Source organism: Capricornis sumatraensis, chromosome 21 (assembly GCF_032405125.1).
Source record: "Capricornis sumatraensis isolate serow.1 chromosome 21, serow.2, whole genome shotgun sequence".
NCBI lineage: Eukaryota > Metazoa > Chordata > Mammalia > Artiodactyla > Bovidae > Capricornis > Capricornis sumatraensis.
Genome location: NC_091089.1, coordinates 23,635,348 through 23,651,853, shown reverse-complemented (window position 1 = coordinate 23,651,853; position 16,506 = coordinate 23,635,348). Strand labels below are relative to the sequence as shown.

The 16,506-nt window shown below is 42.9% G+C and overlaps 1 protein-coding gene across 1 annotated transcript in view; it reads left to right on the top strand.

The window, feature by feature from the left end:
* Positions 1-2,136, top strand: part of MOCOS (molybdenum cofactor sulfurase) — a 57,624-nt gene extending 55,488 nt beyond the window's left edge. The window contains exon 15 of the mRNA XM_068993820.1: positions 432-2,136. Within this exon, the coding sequence (XP_068849921.1) occupies positions 432-584 (153 nt within the window). The 3' untranslated portion in view covers positions 585-2,136. The remainder of the gene's footprint in view (positions 1-431) is intronic.
* Positions 2,137-16,506: the final 14,370 nt, after the last annotated feature.

Genomic DNA, 16,506 nt, shown 5'->3' with positions numbered 1-16,506 from the left:
CTGTTTTGTCTTTTTTTAATTTTATTTGTTTTTATTTTTGGCTGTGCTGGGTCTTTGTTGCTGCACGTGGGGGCTACTTTCTAGTGCGGCACACAGGCTTCTCCTTGCAGTGCCTTCCCTTGTTGCAGAGTATGGGCTCAGTAGTTGTGGTGCATGGGCTTAGTTGCCCGGCAACACCTGGAAGCCTCCTGGACCGGGGATGGGACCCATGTCCCCTGTGCTGGCAGGTGGATTCTTTACCACTGGACCACCAGAGAAGTCCAGGATTCTCCCCCTTTCTCGCTACTTCTACTACATGACGGTCAGGACATATCAAGTCTCAGGACCTGTCTTTAAAGACCTGATTTAATTTTAGTGGAATGTTATCATTTGCAAAATTATTTTAACTGCTAAAATAACCTGTCTTGTTGTTGTTGCTGTTTTGTTCACAGGTGAAATTTGGAGTGTACCTGATGCATACATCTTTGGATTTATCTTCTCCATGTTACCTCTCCGTAGGATCTCAGGTGCTCCCTCTGCTGAAAGAAAACATAGAACACCATGATATACCTGCTACCGAGAAATGTCAGGATGCTATCTCCTAAATTTTTTTCAGACTATTAAAATTTCTCTTTTACCCTCTTCATTCTTTTTTCTTCCAGTTTTATGGAGATATAATTGACATACAGCACTATGTAAGTTTAAGATGTACAGCACAATGATTTGACTTACATACATCCTGAAATGATTACCACATACGTTCAGTGTGTGTGTGTTTAGTTACTCAGTCATATCCGATTCTTTGTGACCCCATGGACCATAGCCTTCCAGGCTCCTCTGTCCATGGATTCTCCAGGCAAGAATACTGGAGTGGGTTGCCATTTCCTTCTCCAGGGGATCTTCCCAACCTAGAGATTCGAACCTGGGTCTCTTGTGCCTTGGCAGGCCGGCTCTTTACCACCGCGCCACCTAGGAAGCCCCAAGTTCAGTGCACCGTCTTATGTAGATGTATTGGGCTGGCCAAAAGTTTTGTTCATTTTTTCCATAAGATGGCGCTAGTAGAGCTTCGTTGTCTAGCTTCATTTGAAACAATTTTATTAGATTAAAATATTGTGACTGCTGTCATATCAGCATGCGTTAAAAAAATCAAAATTAGTGAATTTTTGTATTGCTATTTTAATATTAAAGATGAAGAAAAGCAACATTCTTGGCATAATATGCTGTATTATTTCAAGAAAGGTAAAAATGCAACTGAAATGCAGAAAAAAGACGTGTGCAGTGTGTGGGGAAGGTGCTGTGATGGATGGAACGTGTGAAAAGCGGTTTGCAAAGTTTCACGCTGGAGATTTCTCACTGGACAATAGGCCACAGTCAGGTAGGCCGGTTGATGTTGATGGTGATCAAACTGAGACATTAACTGAGAGCAAGCACTGTTACACCACACGGCACATAGCTGACAAACTCAAAATACCCAAACCAAGTGTTGAAAATTATTTGCACCGATTGTTATGTTAATTGTTTTGATGTTTCAATTCCACATAAGTTAGGCGAAACTAACCTTGACGGTATTTCCACATGCGATTCTCTACTGAAATGTAAAGAAAAATGTTCTGTTTGGAAAACAAATTGTGACAGGCCATGAAAAGTAGATACTATGCAATAATGTGGAACAGAAGAGATCATGGGACAAGTGAAATGAACCACCACCCACCACACCAAAGTCCGGTCTTCTTCCAAAGAAGGTGATGTTGTGTATATGGTGGGGTTGGGAGTTTTCTGTCCTGAGCTCCTTCTGGAAAGCCAAACAATTGATTCCAACAAGGACTGCTCCTAATTAGACGAACTGAAAGCAGCCCTCAACGAATAGCATCTGGAATTAGTCAACAGAAAATGCATAATCTTCCATCAGGATAATGCAAGACCTCAGGCTTCTTTGATGACCAGGCAAAAGCTGTTACAGCTTGGCTGGGAAGTTCTGATTCATATGCTGTGTTCACCAGACATTGCCCCTTCGGATTTCCATTTAGTCTGTTAATGGGAAAAGTTTCCATTCTCTAGAAGACTGTAAAAGGCACCTGGAACAGTTCTTTGCTCAAAAAGATAGAAAGTTTTGGGAAGATGGAATTATGAAGTTGCCTGAAAAATGGCGCAAGGTAGTGGAACAAATCGGTGAATGCATTGTTCAATAAAGTTAGTGGTAAAAATGCAACTGTGTCTTTTATTTTTACTTAAAACACTGAAGGAAGTTTTCAGCTAACCCAGTAAAGTTAAAGAAATGGAAACCAATACAATTTTTCTTTGTGATGAGCACTCTTAGGATTTGCTCTTTTAATACCTTTCCTATATAATATAAAACAATGTTAATTATATTAATCATGTTGTACCTTACATCCCTGGGACTTACTTATCTTATAACTGGAAACTTGTATCTTTTGACTGCTTTTATCCAATTTTCCCATCCACATCCCACCTCTGGTAACCACAAACACAAATTTGATCTCTTTTTCTATGAGTTTATTTTGAAGTATAATTGACCTGCAACATTTTGTTAGTCCCTGGTACACAGCATAGCGATTCAATATTTCTATTCTTTTCAAAATGATCATCAGGATAAGTCTAATTATGATATGTCACCATAGAAAGATATTACATAATTGACTATATTTCCCACACTGTTTCATAACCCTGACATTTATTTTGCAACTAAAAATATGTGCTTCTTAATTTCCTTCACCAGCTTTCTCTTGCCCCCCTCCCCTCTGGCAACTACCTGTTTTTTCTTTGTATCTGTGACTTTGTTTAGTTATGTGTGCTTATTTGTTTTGCTTTTCGGATTCCACATAGAAGTGAATTCATACAGTATTTGTTTATCTCTGTCCAATTTACTTCACAATTAGCATAATATCCTAGATGCATCCATGTTGGCACAAGTGGCAAGATTTCATTTTTTAAAAAAAATTTATTGGAGTACAGTTGAATTACAATGTTGTGTTAGTTTCAGGGGTACAGCAAAGTGAGTCAGTTATACATATATGTATATCCACTTTTTTAAGATTCTTTTCCTGTGTAGGCCTTCACAGAGTTTTGAGTAGAGTTCCCTGTGCTTTATACAATAGGTTCTTATTAGCGACTTCATTTTCACTTTTCACTTTCATGCATTGGAGAAGGAAATGGCAACCCACTCCAGTGTTCTTGCCTGGAGAATCCCAGGGACAGAGGAGCCTGGTGGGCTGCCGTCTATGGGGTCGCACAGAGTCGGACACGACTGGAGCGACTCAGCAGCAGCAGCAGTGATCTGTTTTACAGATAGTAGTGTGTGTCAGTCCCAATCCCCCAATTTACCCTCCCCGCCTTACCCGCTGGAGACCATGAGTTCGTTTTCTATGTCCATGACTCTACTTGTTTTGTAAATAAATTTATTTGTGTTCATTTCGTAGATTCCACATATAAGCGATGGTATATGGTACTTGTCTTTCTGTGTCTGACTCACTTCACTCAGTATGACATGTTGCTGCAGATGGCATTATTGTGTCCTTTTTTAAGTGTGAATAATATTCTGAAGCATATAGCACCTCTCCTTTTTCTGTTTGTTTATTGATGGGCACTTAGGTTACTTCCATGTCTTGGCTGTTGTAAATAATGCTACAGTGAACACAGCGATGCCTATATCTTTTTGAATTAGTGATGTAATTTTCCGTGGATATAAACTCAAGATTAGAATTGTGGGGTCATCTATTTTTAATTTTTTGAGGAACATCTATATTGTTTTTCATAGTGGTTGCACCAGTTTACCTTCCCACTGTTAAGTGAAGTGAAAGTTGCTCACTTCTGTCTGACTCTTTGTGACCCCATGGACTAGAATACTGGAGTGGGTAGCTGTTCCCTTCTCCAGGGGCTCTTCCCAACCCAGGGATCGAACCCAGGTCTCCCACATTGCAGGTGGATTCTTTACCAGCTGAGCTACAATACCTTCCCACTAATAGTACACAAACGTTGCCTTTTCTTTGTATGCCCATCAGCACTTGTAATTTGTTGCTTTTTGATAATAGTTCTTCTGACAGATGATTCTGACATCTCATTGCAGTTCTAATTTTCATTTCCCTGATGATTAATGATGTTGAACATCTTTTCTTTCTTTTTCTCTTTTTTTTGGGGGGGGGTGCAGACATTTATTTCTCAGTTCTGGAAGTTGGGAGCCCAAGAACAAGGTGTCAGCAGACTCAGTGTCTGGTCGGGCCCCTCGTCCTTGTTCACAACCAGCACTTCTTCCTATGTCCTCACTTAGGAGAAGAATGAGGGAGCTCTCTGAGATCTCCTTTGTAAGGGCACTAATCCCAGTAAGGGGGACTGAGCATCATTTCACGTGCCTATTGGCCATCTGTGTCTTCTTTGGAAAAATGTCTATTCAGGTCCTCTGCCCATTTTTAAATCAAGATTTCTTGTTTGTTATTTATATTGAGTTGTATGATTCTCTGCATACTTCAGATAGTACCCCCTTATTGGATATACCATTTGCAAATATCTTCTACCATTCAGTAGATGGCTTTTTGTTTGTTGATCATTTCCTTCACTGTGCGAAAGGTTTTCAGTTTGATGTAGTCCCATTATTTCTCTTTGCTTGTGCTTCCTTTGCCCTGAGGAGACATATCCAAAAATATTGCCAAGAGAGATGTCCGAGTGCCACCTCATTTTTCTTCCAGAAGTTTTATGGTTTCCATCGTACATTTAAGTCTTTCATCCATTTGAATCTATCTTTGTGCATGGTGTGAAAGAATAGCCTATTTTGATTCTTTGGCATGTAACTGTCCAGGTTTTTCCAACACTGCTTATTGAAGAGGTTATCCTTTCCTCATTGTATATCTTGCCTCCTCTGCCATAGATTGAAAGTGTGCTCAGTCATGTCCGACTCTTTGCGACCACATGGACTGTAGCCCGCCAGGCTCCTCTGTCCATGGGATTTCCCAGGCAAGAATCCTGGTGTGGGTGCCCATGCCCTCCTCCAGGGGATCTTCTTGAGCCAGGGATCAAACCCGCCTCTCTTAAGTCTCCTGCATTGGCAGGCAGGTTCTTTACCATTAGCACCACCTGAGAATCCTGTGTTAGACATATAATCATTCTTACTTAGTTGACATTTTTAGTGAATCTCACTGGGAATATTAGCATGCTATTACTTGGCCTTTAGAAAGACACTTGAGGCTCTCTTCTTGTACTGGGGAAGATAGTCTGTGCCCAGTGATCTAGCAGAAATGAGAATGGGCCTCCCCCACTGCGTGTACAGAGGAGGCAGGTTTTTGCTTAAGGCTGAGTGTGACTTGTGTTCACCCTCCTTAGGAGAGGTTTGACCAGGATGTGTTGCTCAAAGTCACAGGCCAGGAACCCCCTTCCTCCTGCTTCCTGCCCCTGCGCACCGTTCCGCTCCCACTTTGAGTGGCTGCACTGAGGATCGCTCGCGTGCCTGAAGACATACTCAGTGACTCAGCTGTATTATGTGAACAATTGTGCTCCTGACCACAAATGCATCAGACAGGGTTGGTTCACCTACCCAGAGCCTCCAAACGCCAGTGAAAGAGGATCTTTGGAGGTTGAAGGATCCCATCTGTGCCAACTCTAATGAGCACTCCTGTTGCCTTCAGTTGAATATGTCCAGTGATGGGAAGCTCACTCCCTAAAGAAGTTACCCAAAACACTGAGTTGCTCAAAAGTTCTTTGCTGGATTAAGCTTGTTTCTGCCTCCTGTGATTTCCAGCCATGGATCTTGCCCTGTCATCAGGAGCTACCCAGAGTGAATACGTACCCTCCCTCCCCACCCTGCCAAGTCCTTCTGAGGCATGGAGTCCATGTGTGAATCCCAGGCTGCTGGCCAGACCTTTAGTACCTTCCACAGATGTTGTTCGTTTGTCCCATCACCTCTTTCCCTTAAACCCTTGCTCAGCACTGCCTACAGCATATACCTAAAGCTGGTCTTACCTACTGCCCAATTATTTAACATGTCAGTCTCAGGCTTCCCTGCCTGGTCTATTCAGAGCTCTTGAGAATAGGAGTCAATTGGTTTCCTTCCCTGATTTGTGGGATTTTGTGTTTGCTCCCAGCATAACATGAGCTTTGAAAGATGAGGAACGGCTCTGGTGACGCTGTTGAGATGCAGCCTTGTGCTCACCCTCTCATTTGGTGGCAGGATTAATGGTAAGACGTGGTCTCTGACTCAGTAATTTCTGAAGCTAGTGAACAAAGAGGCAAATGATGTTAGAAGGTTTTATTACTTTAAAGAATCTGTGGAAAATTCAGCCTCTTTGAAGTCCCAGTGACGCCGCACCACGTATGTGGCCCTGTCCTCATCCCCTAACCAATGGGAGAACGATGAGCTGACGTGATGGCCTCAATCAGGCCAGTTTCATGCATGAGGAGACTCTTCCCAGACAGCATGCTGACCATGCTTGCATCCCATCAAATATGAGTGGAGCCCAGTAAAAAAGCACGTTTTACAAGAATTTGGTCACGTGTCATCAATATCTTCTCAGGACCAAGTGAAAGTGAAAGTGAAACTGAAGTTGCTCAGTTGTGTCTGACTCTTTGCGACCCTGTAGACTGTAGCCTACCAGGCTCCTCTGACCATGGGATTCTCCAAGCGAGAATACCGAGGTGGGTTGCCATTTCCTTCTCCAGGGGATCATCCCAACCCAGGGATCAAACTCAGGTCTCCCACATTGGAGGCAGACGCTTTAACCTCTGAGCCCACCCATGTCACTTTTTGCAGTCAATAATTTTGGGAATGATTTCAGATGTTTTAATGCATGATTGTTTTATAATTACTTATATTACTGACTGCACATCTGTCCATCTCCACCAGACTGTGAGCTCCACACGGATAGGGCCTGTGTCTGTCTGGCTCACCAGTGCATTTCCAGGGTTGGCAGGTAAGAGATGCTCAATAGAATCTGTTAAATGACTGGATTTATTAAAGCTGGTCCTGTTTTTATAATCAATCAGTTGATTTTTAAGTGTAAATTGTCTTTTGGGTCTAATTTCAATATTTATCATATGTGGTTTTAGCTAGAAGTATATTTTGTAGCTTCTGTGGCAATGGTTTCCTATTCAGGCTTCTTGGGTATTTATGGTTCTGGGTCCTTTCTTTAATTTCCACCTCCTGAACTTTAGCCCTATGTACTTCTAAAAGAATGTGAAAGTCAAGGGCAATGGCACATCCCTTGAATTTAATTCTAACACCACATCTCAGAAAGTCAAATTGTGTTTTTCATATGTCCTCAGTATAGGCAACATCAGTGTCTTTCTGGGTGTTCCCTTCGTGGTTCTTACAGCTGGGAGAGAGGTTCTCTTCTACATGCTTTGGACTGATTCTTTGAAGAGGGATGGTGGTTTAGTCACTGAGTCGTGCCCAACTCTTTGTGACCCCAAGGACTGTAGCCTGTCAGGCTCCTCTGTCCATGGGATTCTCCAGGCAATAATACTGGAGTGGGTTGCCATTTCCTACTCCAGGGGATCTTCCCAACCCAGGGATTGAACCTGTGTCTACCACATTAAAGTGGTCTCTACCGACAGAGCCACCAGGGAAGGCCTTGAAGAGGGAGGTGGTACTGAATTCTTCCCACTGAGATGCAACCTCATCCCCTCCTCCACCTTATGGGATGGGGAAGGGCAACTAGTGAGTCCTAGCCTCTTATTGGAAGACGTCCATTCATTTACTTTTCATTCAAAACGTGCTGAACAGGTTCCATGGCTACAGAAATGAAAGAAACAAAATGTACATTCAAAGGTCTCACCATGGAGACAACCGCAAGAAGGGAAAGACAGACCAATACATCATCCAGTGTGATATGAAATGTTTCAAAAATATACTATACTCCAAAGCATGCATTTGTTGTTTGGGATTTACTTAAAGTGTCCAGGAGATGTTCTTTGGTGAGAAAATTCCAGAGGGGTAAAAAGTGCAGTTGAATATTGCTGAATATTCATCTCTGATGTTATAGGTTGACTTCTAGGCCAAGATGGTCAAGTCTGCATTCCAGGACACACAGGCAAAGAACTCATTTAGAACTTGGCCCTCCGTACACATTCCATAGTCTTTTCTATGTGAAAACAGAGTAGAGTCTTTATACTACTACTACTACGACTAAGTCACTTCAGTCATGTCCAATTCTATGCGACCCCATAGACGGTAGCCCACCAGGCTCCCCTGTCCCTGGGATTCTCCAGGCACGAACACTGGAGTGGGTTGCCATTTCCTTCTCCAATGCATGAAAGTGAAAAGTGAAAGTGAAGTCGCTCAGTCATGTCCGAATCTTAGCAACCCAATGGACTGAAGCCTACCAGGCTCCTCCGTCCATGGGATTTCCCAGGCAAGAGTACTGGAGTGGGGTGCCATTGCCTTCTCCGAAAGTCTTTATAACAGTATTGAAATGAAGTGAAGTCACTCAGCCATGGCTGACTCTTTGCGACCCCATGGACAGTAGCCTGCACCAAGCTCCTCCATCCATGGGATTTTCTAGGCAAGAGTACTGGAGTGGGTTGCCGTTTCCTTCTCCAGGGGATCTTCCCGACCCAGGGATGAAACCCAGGTCTCCCGCATTGTAGACAGACGCTTTACCGTCTGAGCCACCAAGGAAGTCCATTAGTAATAACAGTATTACTAATAGCCAAAGTTGGAAAGGGCCTAAGTGTCCATTAACAGGAGAATGGGGAAAAGGTGATAGTGAAAATGAAGGGATCGGAACACAATGTTGAGAGAGAAAGAAGCACATTTCAGAACATGTGCAGTAAGATTGCCGAAAACTCAAGCAAAACACTACCATGCCTTGCTTTAGGGGGCACACGTGTGTGCCAAGCCGCTTCAGTTGTGTCTGAATCTTTGAGACCCTGTGGACTGTAGCCTGCCAGGCTCCTCTGTCTGTGGGATTCTTCAGGCAAGAATGCTGGAGGGGGTTGCCATGCCCTTCTTCAGGGGATCTTCCCGACCCAGGGATTGAACCCAGGTCTCCTCTGGCTCCTGCATTGCAGGCAGATTCTTTACCACTGAGCCACCTGGGAAGCCCTTTAGGGTACATACATCCATAGAAAAGGAATAGAGAAATGGACAGGATGGTAAGTTACACATTTTAGGGGTGGAGAACTAGAAACAGGGAGGGCACATGGGGCTTTGGCTCTACTGGGAATGTTTTATTCCTTTTAAGTTCTCTTTCTCTCGCTCAAAGAGCACGACATTGATCAGGGGAAGGTGGCCTGCCTGTTGAGGTGCCATCTGCATCCCTGAAACTAAGCCAAAAGCAGGCTCATGAAAGCAGGGACTTGCACGTAGGCTAAGAGATTTGCTATGTTGGTAGCAGGTGGTATTATCTGAAACTTATGACTAGAATTTTTGAGAAAGATTTTATTTGATTGTGGTAGGAACTCTTGACATGGGATCTACCCTCCTAAAACCCTAAGCGTACATACATCACTGACTCTCGGTACAGTGTGGCGCAGCAGGTTTCTGTTCTTCCTGTTTAACCCTAACTCCCATTCCTCCTCCTCCAGCCCCTGGCAATCACCATTCTATCCCTTGATTCTTTGAATTTGACTATTTTAGATACCTCCTATTGTTGTTGTTCAGTTGCTAAGTCCTGTCGGACTCTTTGTGACCCCATGGACTGCAGCACGCCAGGCTTCCCTGTCCTTCACCATCTCCCAGAGTTTGCTCAGATCCATGTCCATTGAGTCGGTGATGCTATCCAACCATCTCGTCCTCTGTCGTCCCCTTCTCCTTTTGCCTTCAATCTTTCCCAGCATCAGGGTCTTTTCCAATGAGTCAGACATCTTGTATAAGTAAAATCATACCTGTGACTGGCGCATATTTCATTTAGCATAAATGTCCTCATCCGTGTTGTCACATGTTGCTGAAGTTCCTTCTTTTTTAAAATTAAGGATGGATAGTGTTTCATTGCATGTATGTATCACATTTTCTCCATTCATCGTCTGTCTGTGGACATTTAGGCTGCTTCCACAGTTTGACTACTGCACATGGGGCTGCAATCATGGGAGAGCCACTGTCTCTTTGAGGGACTGATTTCAGTTCTTGTGGGTAAACACCTAGAAGTAGGACTGCTGGACCATATGGTAGTTCTATTCTTACGTTTTTGAGGAATCTCCATGCTGTTTTCCCTGGCAGCTACACCATTTTGCATTCCTCCCAGCAAGTGTGCAAGGGTTCAGAGGACTTCCCTTGAGGCCCAATGGCTAAAACTCCCAATGCAAGGGCCCCAGGTTTGATTCCCTGGTTAGGGAACTAGACCCCACACGCTGCAACTAAGAGTTCCCATGCCACAGCTGAAGATCCACATGTCACAAGGAAGAGGGAGGATCCTGCATGCCTCAGCTAAGACCTGGAGCAGCCAAATAAATAAATAAATAATAATATTTTTATAAAGTGTGCAAGGGTTCAGGTTTTCCCACATTCTCACCAACATTTGTGGTCTTTTGTCTTTTTCTCATGATAGTGGGCATGAGATATCTCATAGTGATTTTGATTCACACTTTCCTGATGTTAGTGACATTGAGCATTTCTTCATACACCTGCCGGCCATTTGCATGTCTTCTTTGAAGAAGTTTCTATTCAATCACTAAGCCAATTAAAAAAATGGATTATTAGTTTGTGTGTATGTGATATTAAGTTGTGGGAGCTCTTTATGTATTTTGGAGATTAATCCATTGTTAAATACATGGTTTGCAAATGTTTTCTCCTTTTTGGTAGATTGCCTTACACTCTGTTGGTCGATTGCTTCCTTTGCTGTTTAGAAGTTTTTTAGTTCAATCACTCATTTACTTTTTTGATGTTTTTGCCTGTGGCTTTGATTTCATAACCACAAAGTCATTGCTGAGACCAGTGCCATGAGGGTTTTCGCTTACGCTTTCTTCTAGGAGTTTTATGGTTTCAGGTCTTATGTTTAAGTCGTTAATTCATTTTCAGTTGACCTTTGTGTATGGTATAAAATCAGGGTCCAGTTTTATTCATTTGCATTGGATATCCAATTTTTCCAGCATCATTTGTTGAAGAGACTCTCTTTCCCCACTGTGTATCATTGGCAGTCTTTCTAAAGATCAGTTGACCATATGTGTGGGTGTATTTCCGTGCTCTCTATTGCATTCCATCAGCCCATACACCTGTCTTTATGCTAATACCATATTGTTCTGATTACTGTAGCTGTGTAATATATTTTGAAACAGAAAGTGTGATGCCTGTAGATTTGTTCTTCTTTCTCAGCATTGATTTGGTTCTTTGCAGTCTGTCATGATTCCATATGAATCATACAATTGCTTTTTTCTATTTTTATAAAAAACACTATTGAAGTTTGATAGGGTTTGCATTGACTCTGTAGATTGCTTTGGGTAGTTGGACATCTTAACAATATTAAGTCTTCCAATCCACAAACATGGGGTGTCTTCCCATTTTTGACATGTTCTTTAATTTCTTTCATTGCATGGTACTTCCAGTACTATCTTGAATACAAGTGGCAAAAATAGGCATCCTTGCCTTATTCTTCAACTTAGAGGAAAAGCTTCTAGTTTTTCACCTTTGACTGTGATTTTAGCTGTGGGATTTTCATGTATTTACTGTGGTGAGCCTTTACTGTGTTGAGTTACTGTCCATCTATTCCTAGTTGAGAGTTTTTATCATGAAAGGGTGTTGAGTCTTGTCAAACACTTTTCTGCATCTATTCTTTATTCTATTAAACACATCACATTAATTGATTTTCATATGTCAAAGCATTCTTGCATCCAAGGGATAAATCCCACTTGGTCATGGTGTATGATCCTTTTAATGTGCTTTTGGATTTTTTTGCTAGTATTTTGTTGAGGATTTTTGCACCTTTATTCATCAGGGATATTGGCCTGTAGTTTTCTTGTGGTGTCTCTTTTTGGTTTAGTAAAAGTAATATAGGCATAAAATGAGTTTGGCAGCATTCTTTTCTCTTCATTTTTAGAGCATAGCTTGAGAAGAATGGGCTTTAATTCTTCTTTAAAATGTTAGAATTCACCAGTGAAGCCATCTGATCCTGGGCTTTTCTTTGCTGGAAGATTTTTGATTATTGATTTAGTCTCCATACCTGTCGCTGATCTGTTCAGACTTTCTCTTCATGATTTACTCCTGGTAGGTGGTGTGTTACTAAGAACTTCTCCATTTAAAAAATATTATTCAGTTTGTTGGAGTATCATTTTTTTGTTGCTTGTTTTTTTGGCTGTGCCATGCAGCATGTGGGATCTTAGTTCCCCAGCCAGGGACTGAACCTGTGGCCCTTACGGTAGAAGGCCAGAGTCTTAAGCACTGGACTGCCAGGGAAATCCTGTAATTATTCATAGTTGTCTCTTACGTTCCTTCTTACTTCTGTATCATCAGTTGTAATGTCTCTTCTTTCATTTCTGATTTTATGAGCTCTCTCTTTTCTTAGTCTAGCTAAAGGTTTATAAATTTTATCTTAAAAAAACCCAACATTTAGATTTTGTTGATTTCACCTATTGTTTTTCTCTTTTCTAAGTCTTACTTCTGTTCTTATCTGTTATTTTCTTCCTTCTACTAACTTTGGGTTTAGTTTGTTCCTAGTTCCCTGGGAAGTAAAGTTAGGAGTCATACTGTTCACTAAAAAACGGCTTTGCTTTCGATACAAGTGAGAACGTTATGAAAATAAGCCTTGTTTGTGATCTGTGGTGGGTCCTCTGTGCCTTCCACGCTACTGGATGGGAAAAGCCACAGTTCCTGTATTCAGTGAGCTCGATGGTTCCTACCAGGCGATCGCCAGACTGTGGTGTCTTGAAGGAGGTCCTAGGACAGGGGAACGTCTAGGAGTGAGGAGGCTGGCCTAGGGAGAAGGGAAAGCCCTGCTGTGATGGCCAGGGCAGCGCCATCTCCTCTGGGTGGCAGAAACCTGTCCAAGCTGATGCTGCCTGGTTGACTTCCACCCACAAAAATCTTGGACCTCCAGCGTCTTCCACAAGGGAGGCGATGAAAATACCATTTAGGACCATGCCCCAAACTTCAGGTTGTAATCCCAAAGAAAGGCAATGCCAAAGAATGCTCAAACTGCCGCACAGTTGCACTCATCTCACACGCTAGTAAAGTAATGCTCAAAATTCTCCAAGCCAGACTTCAGTAATACGTGAACTGTGAACTTCCTGATGTTCAAGCTGGTTTTAGAAAAGGCAGAGGAACCAGAGATCAAATTGCCAACATCCACTGGATCATGGAAAAAGCAAGAGAGTTCCAGAAAAACATCTATTTCTGCTTTATTGACTATGCCAAAGCCTTTGACTGTGTGGATCACAATAAACTGTGGGAAATTCTGAAAGAGATGGGAATACCAGAATACCTGACCTGCCTCTTGAGAAACCTATATGCATGTCAGGAAGCAACAGTTAGAATTGGACATGGAAGAACAGACTGGTTCCAAATAGGAAAAGGAGTATGTCAAGGCTGTATATTGTCACCCTGCTTATTTAACTTCTATGCCGAGTACATCATGAGAAACGCTGGACTGGAAGAAGCACAAGCTGGAATCAAGATTGCCGGGAAAAATAGCAATAACCTCAGATATGCAGATGACACTACCCTTATGGCAGAAAGTGAAGAGGAACTAAAAAGCCTCTTGATGAAAGTGAAAGACGAGAGCGAAAAAGTTGGCTTAAAGCTCAACATTCAGAAAATGGAGATCATGGCATCTGGTCCCATCACTTCATGGCAAATAGATGGGGAAACAGTGGAAACAGTGTCAGACTTTATTTTTTGGGGCTCCAAAATCACTGCAGATGGTGATTGCAGCCATGAAATTAAAAGACGCTTACTTCTTGGAAGAAAAGTTATGACCAACCTAGATAGCATATTCAAAAGCAGAGACATTACTTTGCCAACAAAGGTCCATCTAGTCAAGGCTATGGTTTTTCCTGTGGTCATGTATGGATGTGAGAGTTGGACTGTGAAGAAAGCTGAGCGCTGAAGAATTGATGCTTTTGAACTGTGGTGATGGAGAAGACTCCTGAGAGTCCCTTGGACTGCAAGGAGATCCAACCAGTCCATCCTCAAGGAGATCAGCCCTGGGATTTCTTTGGAAGGAATGATGCTAAAGCTGAAACTCCAGTACTCTAGCCACCTCATGCGAAGAGTTGACTCATTGGAAAAGACTCTGATGCTGGGAGGGATTGGGGGCAGGAGGAGAAGGGGACGACAGAGGATGAGATGGCTGGATGGCATCACTGACTTGATGGACGTGAGTTTGAGTGAACTCCGGGAGTTGGTGATGGACAGGGAGGCCTGGCATGCTGCGATTCATGGGTTCACAGAGACGACTGAGCGACTGAACTGAACTGAACTGAAGAGAAGTTAAGCACTGCAAGGCCAGCTGCAGTAGGTGGCATTAGCTTTTTAGAGTGACCTTGCCCTGATTAGAGGGCTCCTTTGGGACCAACTGACTGCCATCTTTCTCGGGTTCCCTTATCTCGCCAGTGAGCTGCCGAGGAGAGCACACGCTGCAGGGATCCAGGGGATCTGAGATCCACTGCTAGAACTGAAAGTCTGTGGGGACTTGAGTGGTCATTGATGCAAATGGCCCACCTGAGACCCTGGCAGTGGATGAAGGCTTCACTGGGCGGGCAGTGTTCAGAGCACCTCATCTCCAAGCAAGGCTGAGGCTCTTCTCACTGCCAGCGAAGTTCAGAGAGTAAGTGGAAGCGGAAGGAAACCTAGGCTCCAGCTGACAGATAATTTCAGCCTGTCTTTTTCTAAATCTTTTTTTTTTTTGGAGTGGGGATACTGATAGAAATAACTTCTATCTATCTCACTTTGCAAATCCCCAAATTAAAAACATGGCAAACATCATCCCATATGACCAAGGCACTGAACATTTCTAAACCTCATCTGAAAAGTAAGAAAACCCACAATACTTTCCTCATAAAATTGCGTAACAACTGAATGGGACAGTTTGTGTTTAGCACGGGGCCTGAATAAGCCACGTCTGCCACCTGGTGGCAACATTGGGGAAGTGCAGATTTTGTTCTTCAAGAAGATGAAAAATAGCTCAGATTGGGTGCTGCTGCTTAGTCGCTCAGCCGTGTCCAACTCTGTGCGACCCCATGGACTGCAGCCTGCCAGGCTTCTCTGTCCATGGGGATTCTCCAGGCAAGAATACTGGAGGGGGTTGGCATGCCCTCCTCCAGGGGATCTTCCCAACCCAGGGATAGAATCCAGGTCTCCCACATTGCAGGTGGGTTCTTTACCGTCTGACCCACCAGGGAAGCCCCAGATTGGGTGCTGCTGCTGCTGCTGCTGCTGCTGCTGCTGCTAAGTCGCTTCAGTCGTGTCCGATTCTGTGTGACACCATAGACAGCAACCCACCAGGCTCCCCTGTCAGCTCCTAAATAGAAGGAAGGCAAATATCAGGACACTTCTGACTCCCTGCCTGCCTTCCTTAATGGACCAACTCTGAGAAATTTTTCTATGTTGATATTGGAGTCCTTTAAAAAGGTGGTTCTTAAAGTTGGTTCTTGAACTATTTCTTGGTCAGATGGACGGTGAACCTACATTGCATCAACCATAGTTTTGAAGTTCCCTATTTTTCTTAGGATTTTGAAGGATGCTGCTTTGAATTGGTACTTCTCTTCCTGTCTCTCCCTCCCTCCCCACTCCCATTTAATATATAATACCTTCTGTTGACTACAGATCCAGGTTTTGTGGTCCCAGAGACTGTCCAATCTTAAAGTCATCTTGAAGGAAAGGGATACAAAATAAAAATTGGGCACAGAAGCTAATCTTTGCTTGCATAGAAATGCCGGGGCTTCGAAGGAGGTCTGTGCAAGCGAGCGGCCCTGAGCTTGAGCTTTGTTACATTTGCAATGGCTGAAGCTTTGCATGGTTTTCTGGCTGCTCTGTTTTCCAGGTGTAACTAAGTGCTTCTCAAAGATTACTTTGCTCTTCTTCAGTTTATAGAAGATACCAGGTTTTATTTACTTTCTAAGATAGACAGCCACTTGCAGGCCTTTCTTGATTTTTTTCTCTTCCACTCATGGATGAAAAGTGATTTTTTTTGTCATCACTCTGAGATTGTGACTCACTCTGGACTCATCCTTGCTCCAGCTGGGACCGAGACCTGAGAGGTTGATGAGTATGTGAAATAATGCATGGCTGCATTGTATTGTAAGTAATTAAAGCATACTCCTATACAAATTTCTAGTTTTAAATTTTATAAGTGAGACTGTAGTAAATTTTGCTTTTGAACATGGCTACTTACATACTTATTCATTTATTTTTGCATTTATTTTTCCTTCTTCTAAATGATTTCCTAGAAACAAGAGTGGGATTCCAGGATAACTGCTAGGTATCATTAAAATGTTTTTCCAGTAGAAATTTACTGACTTATAACCGTGGTGTTTCAATACCATGCTGGCCCAGCCACTTCAGGTTCCCTGGGCTTGGGCTCCGGGATGTAAGAAAAATACGCTCTATTTCTCCCTTGGTGTAGCCCCTTTTGTTCATGGCAGCAGGCATAGTCTGAA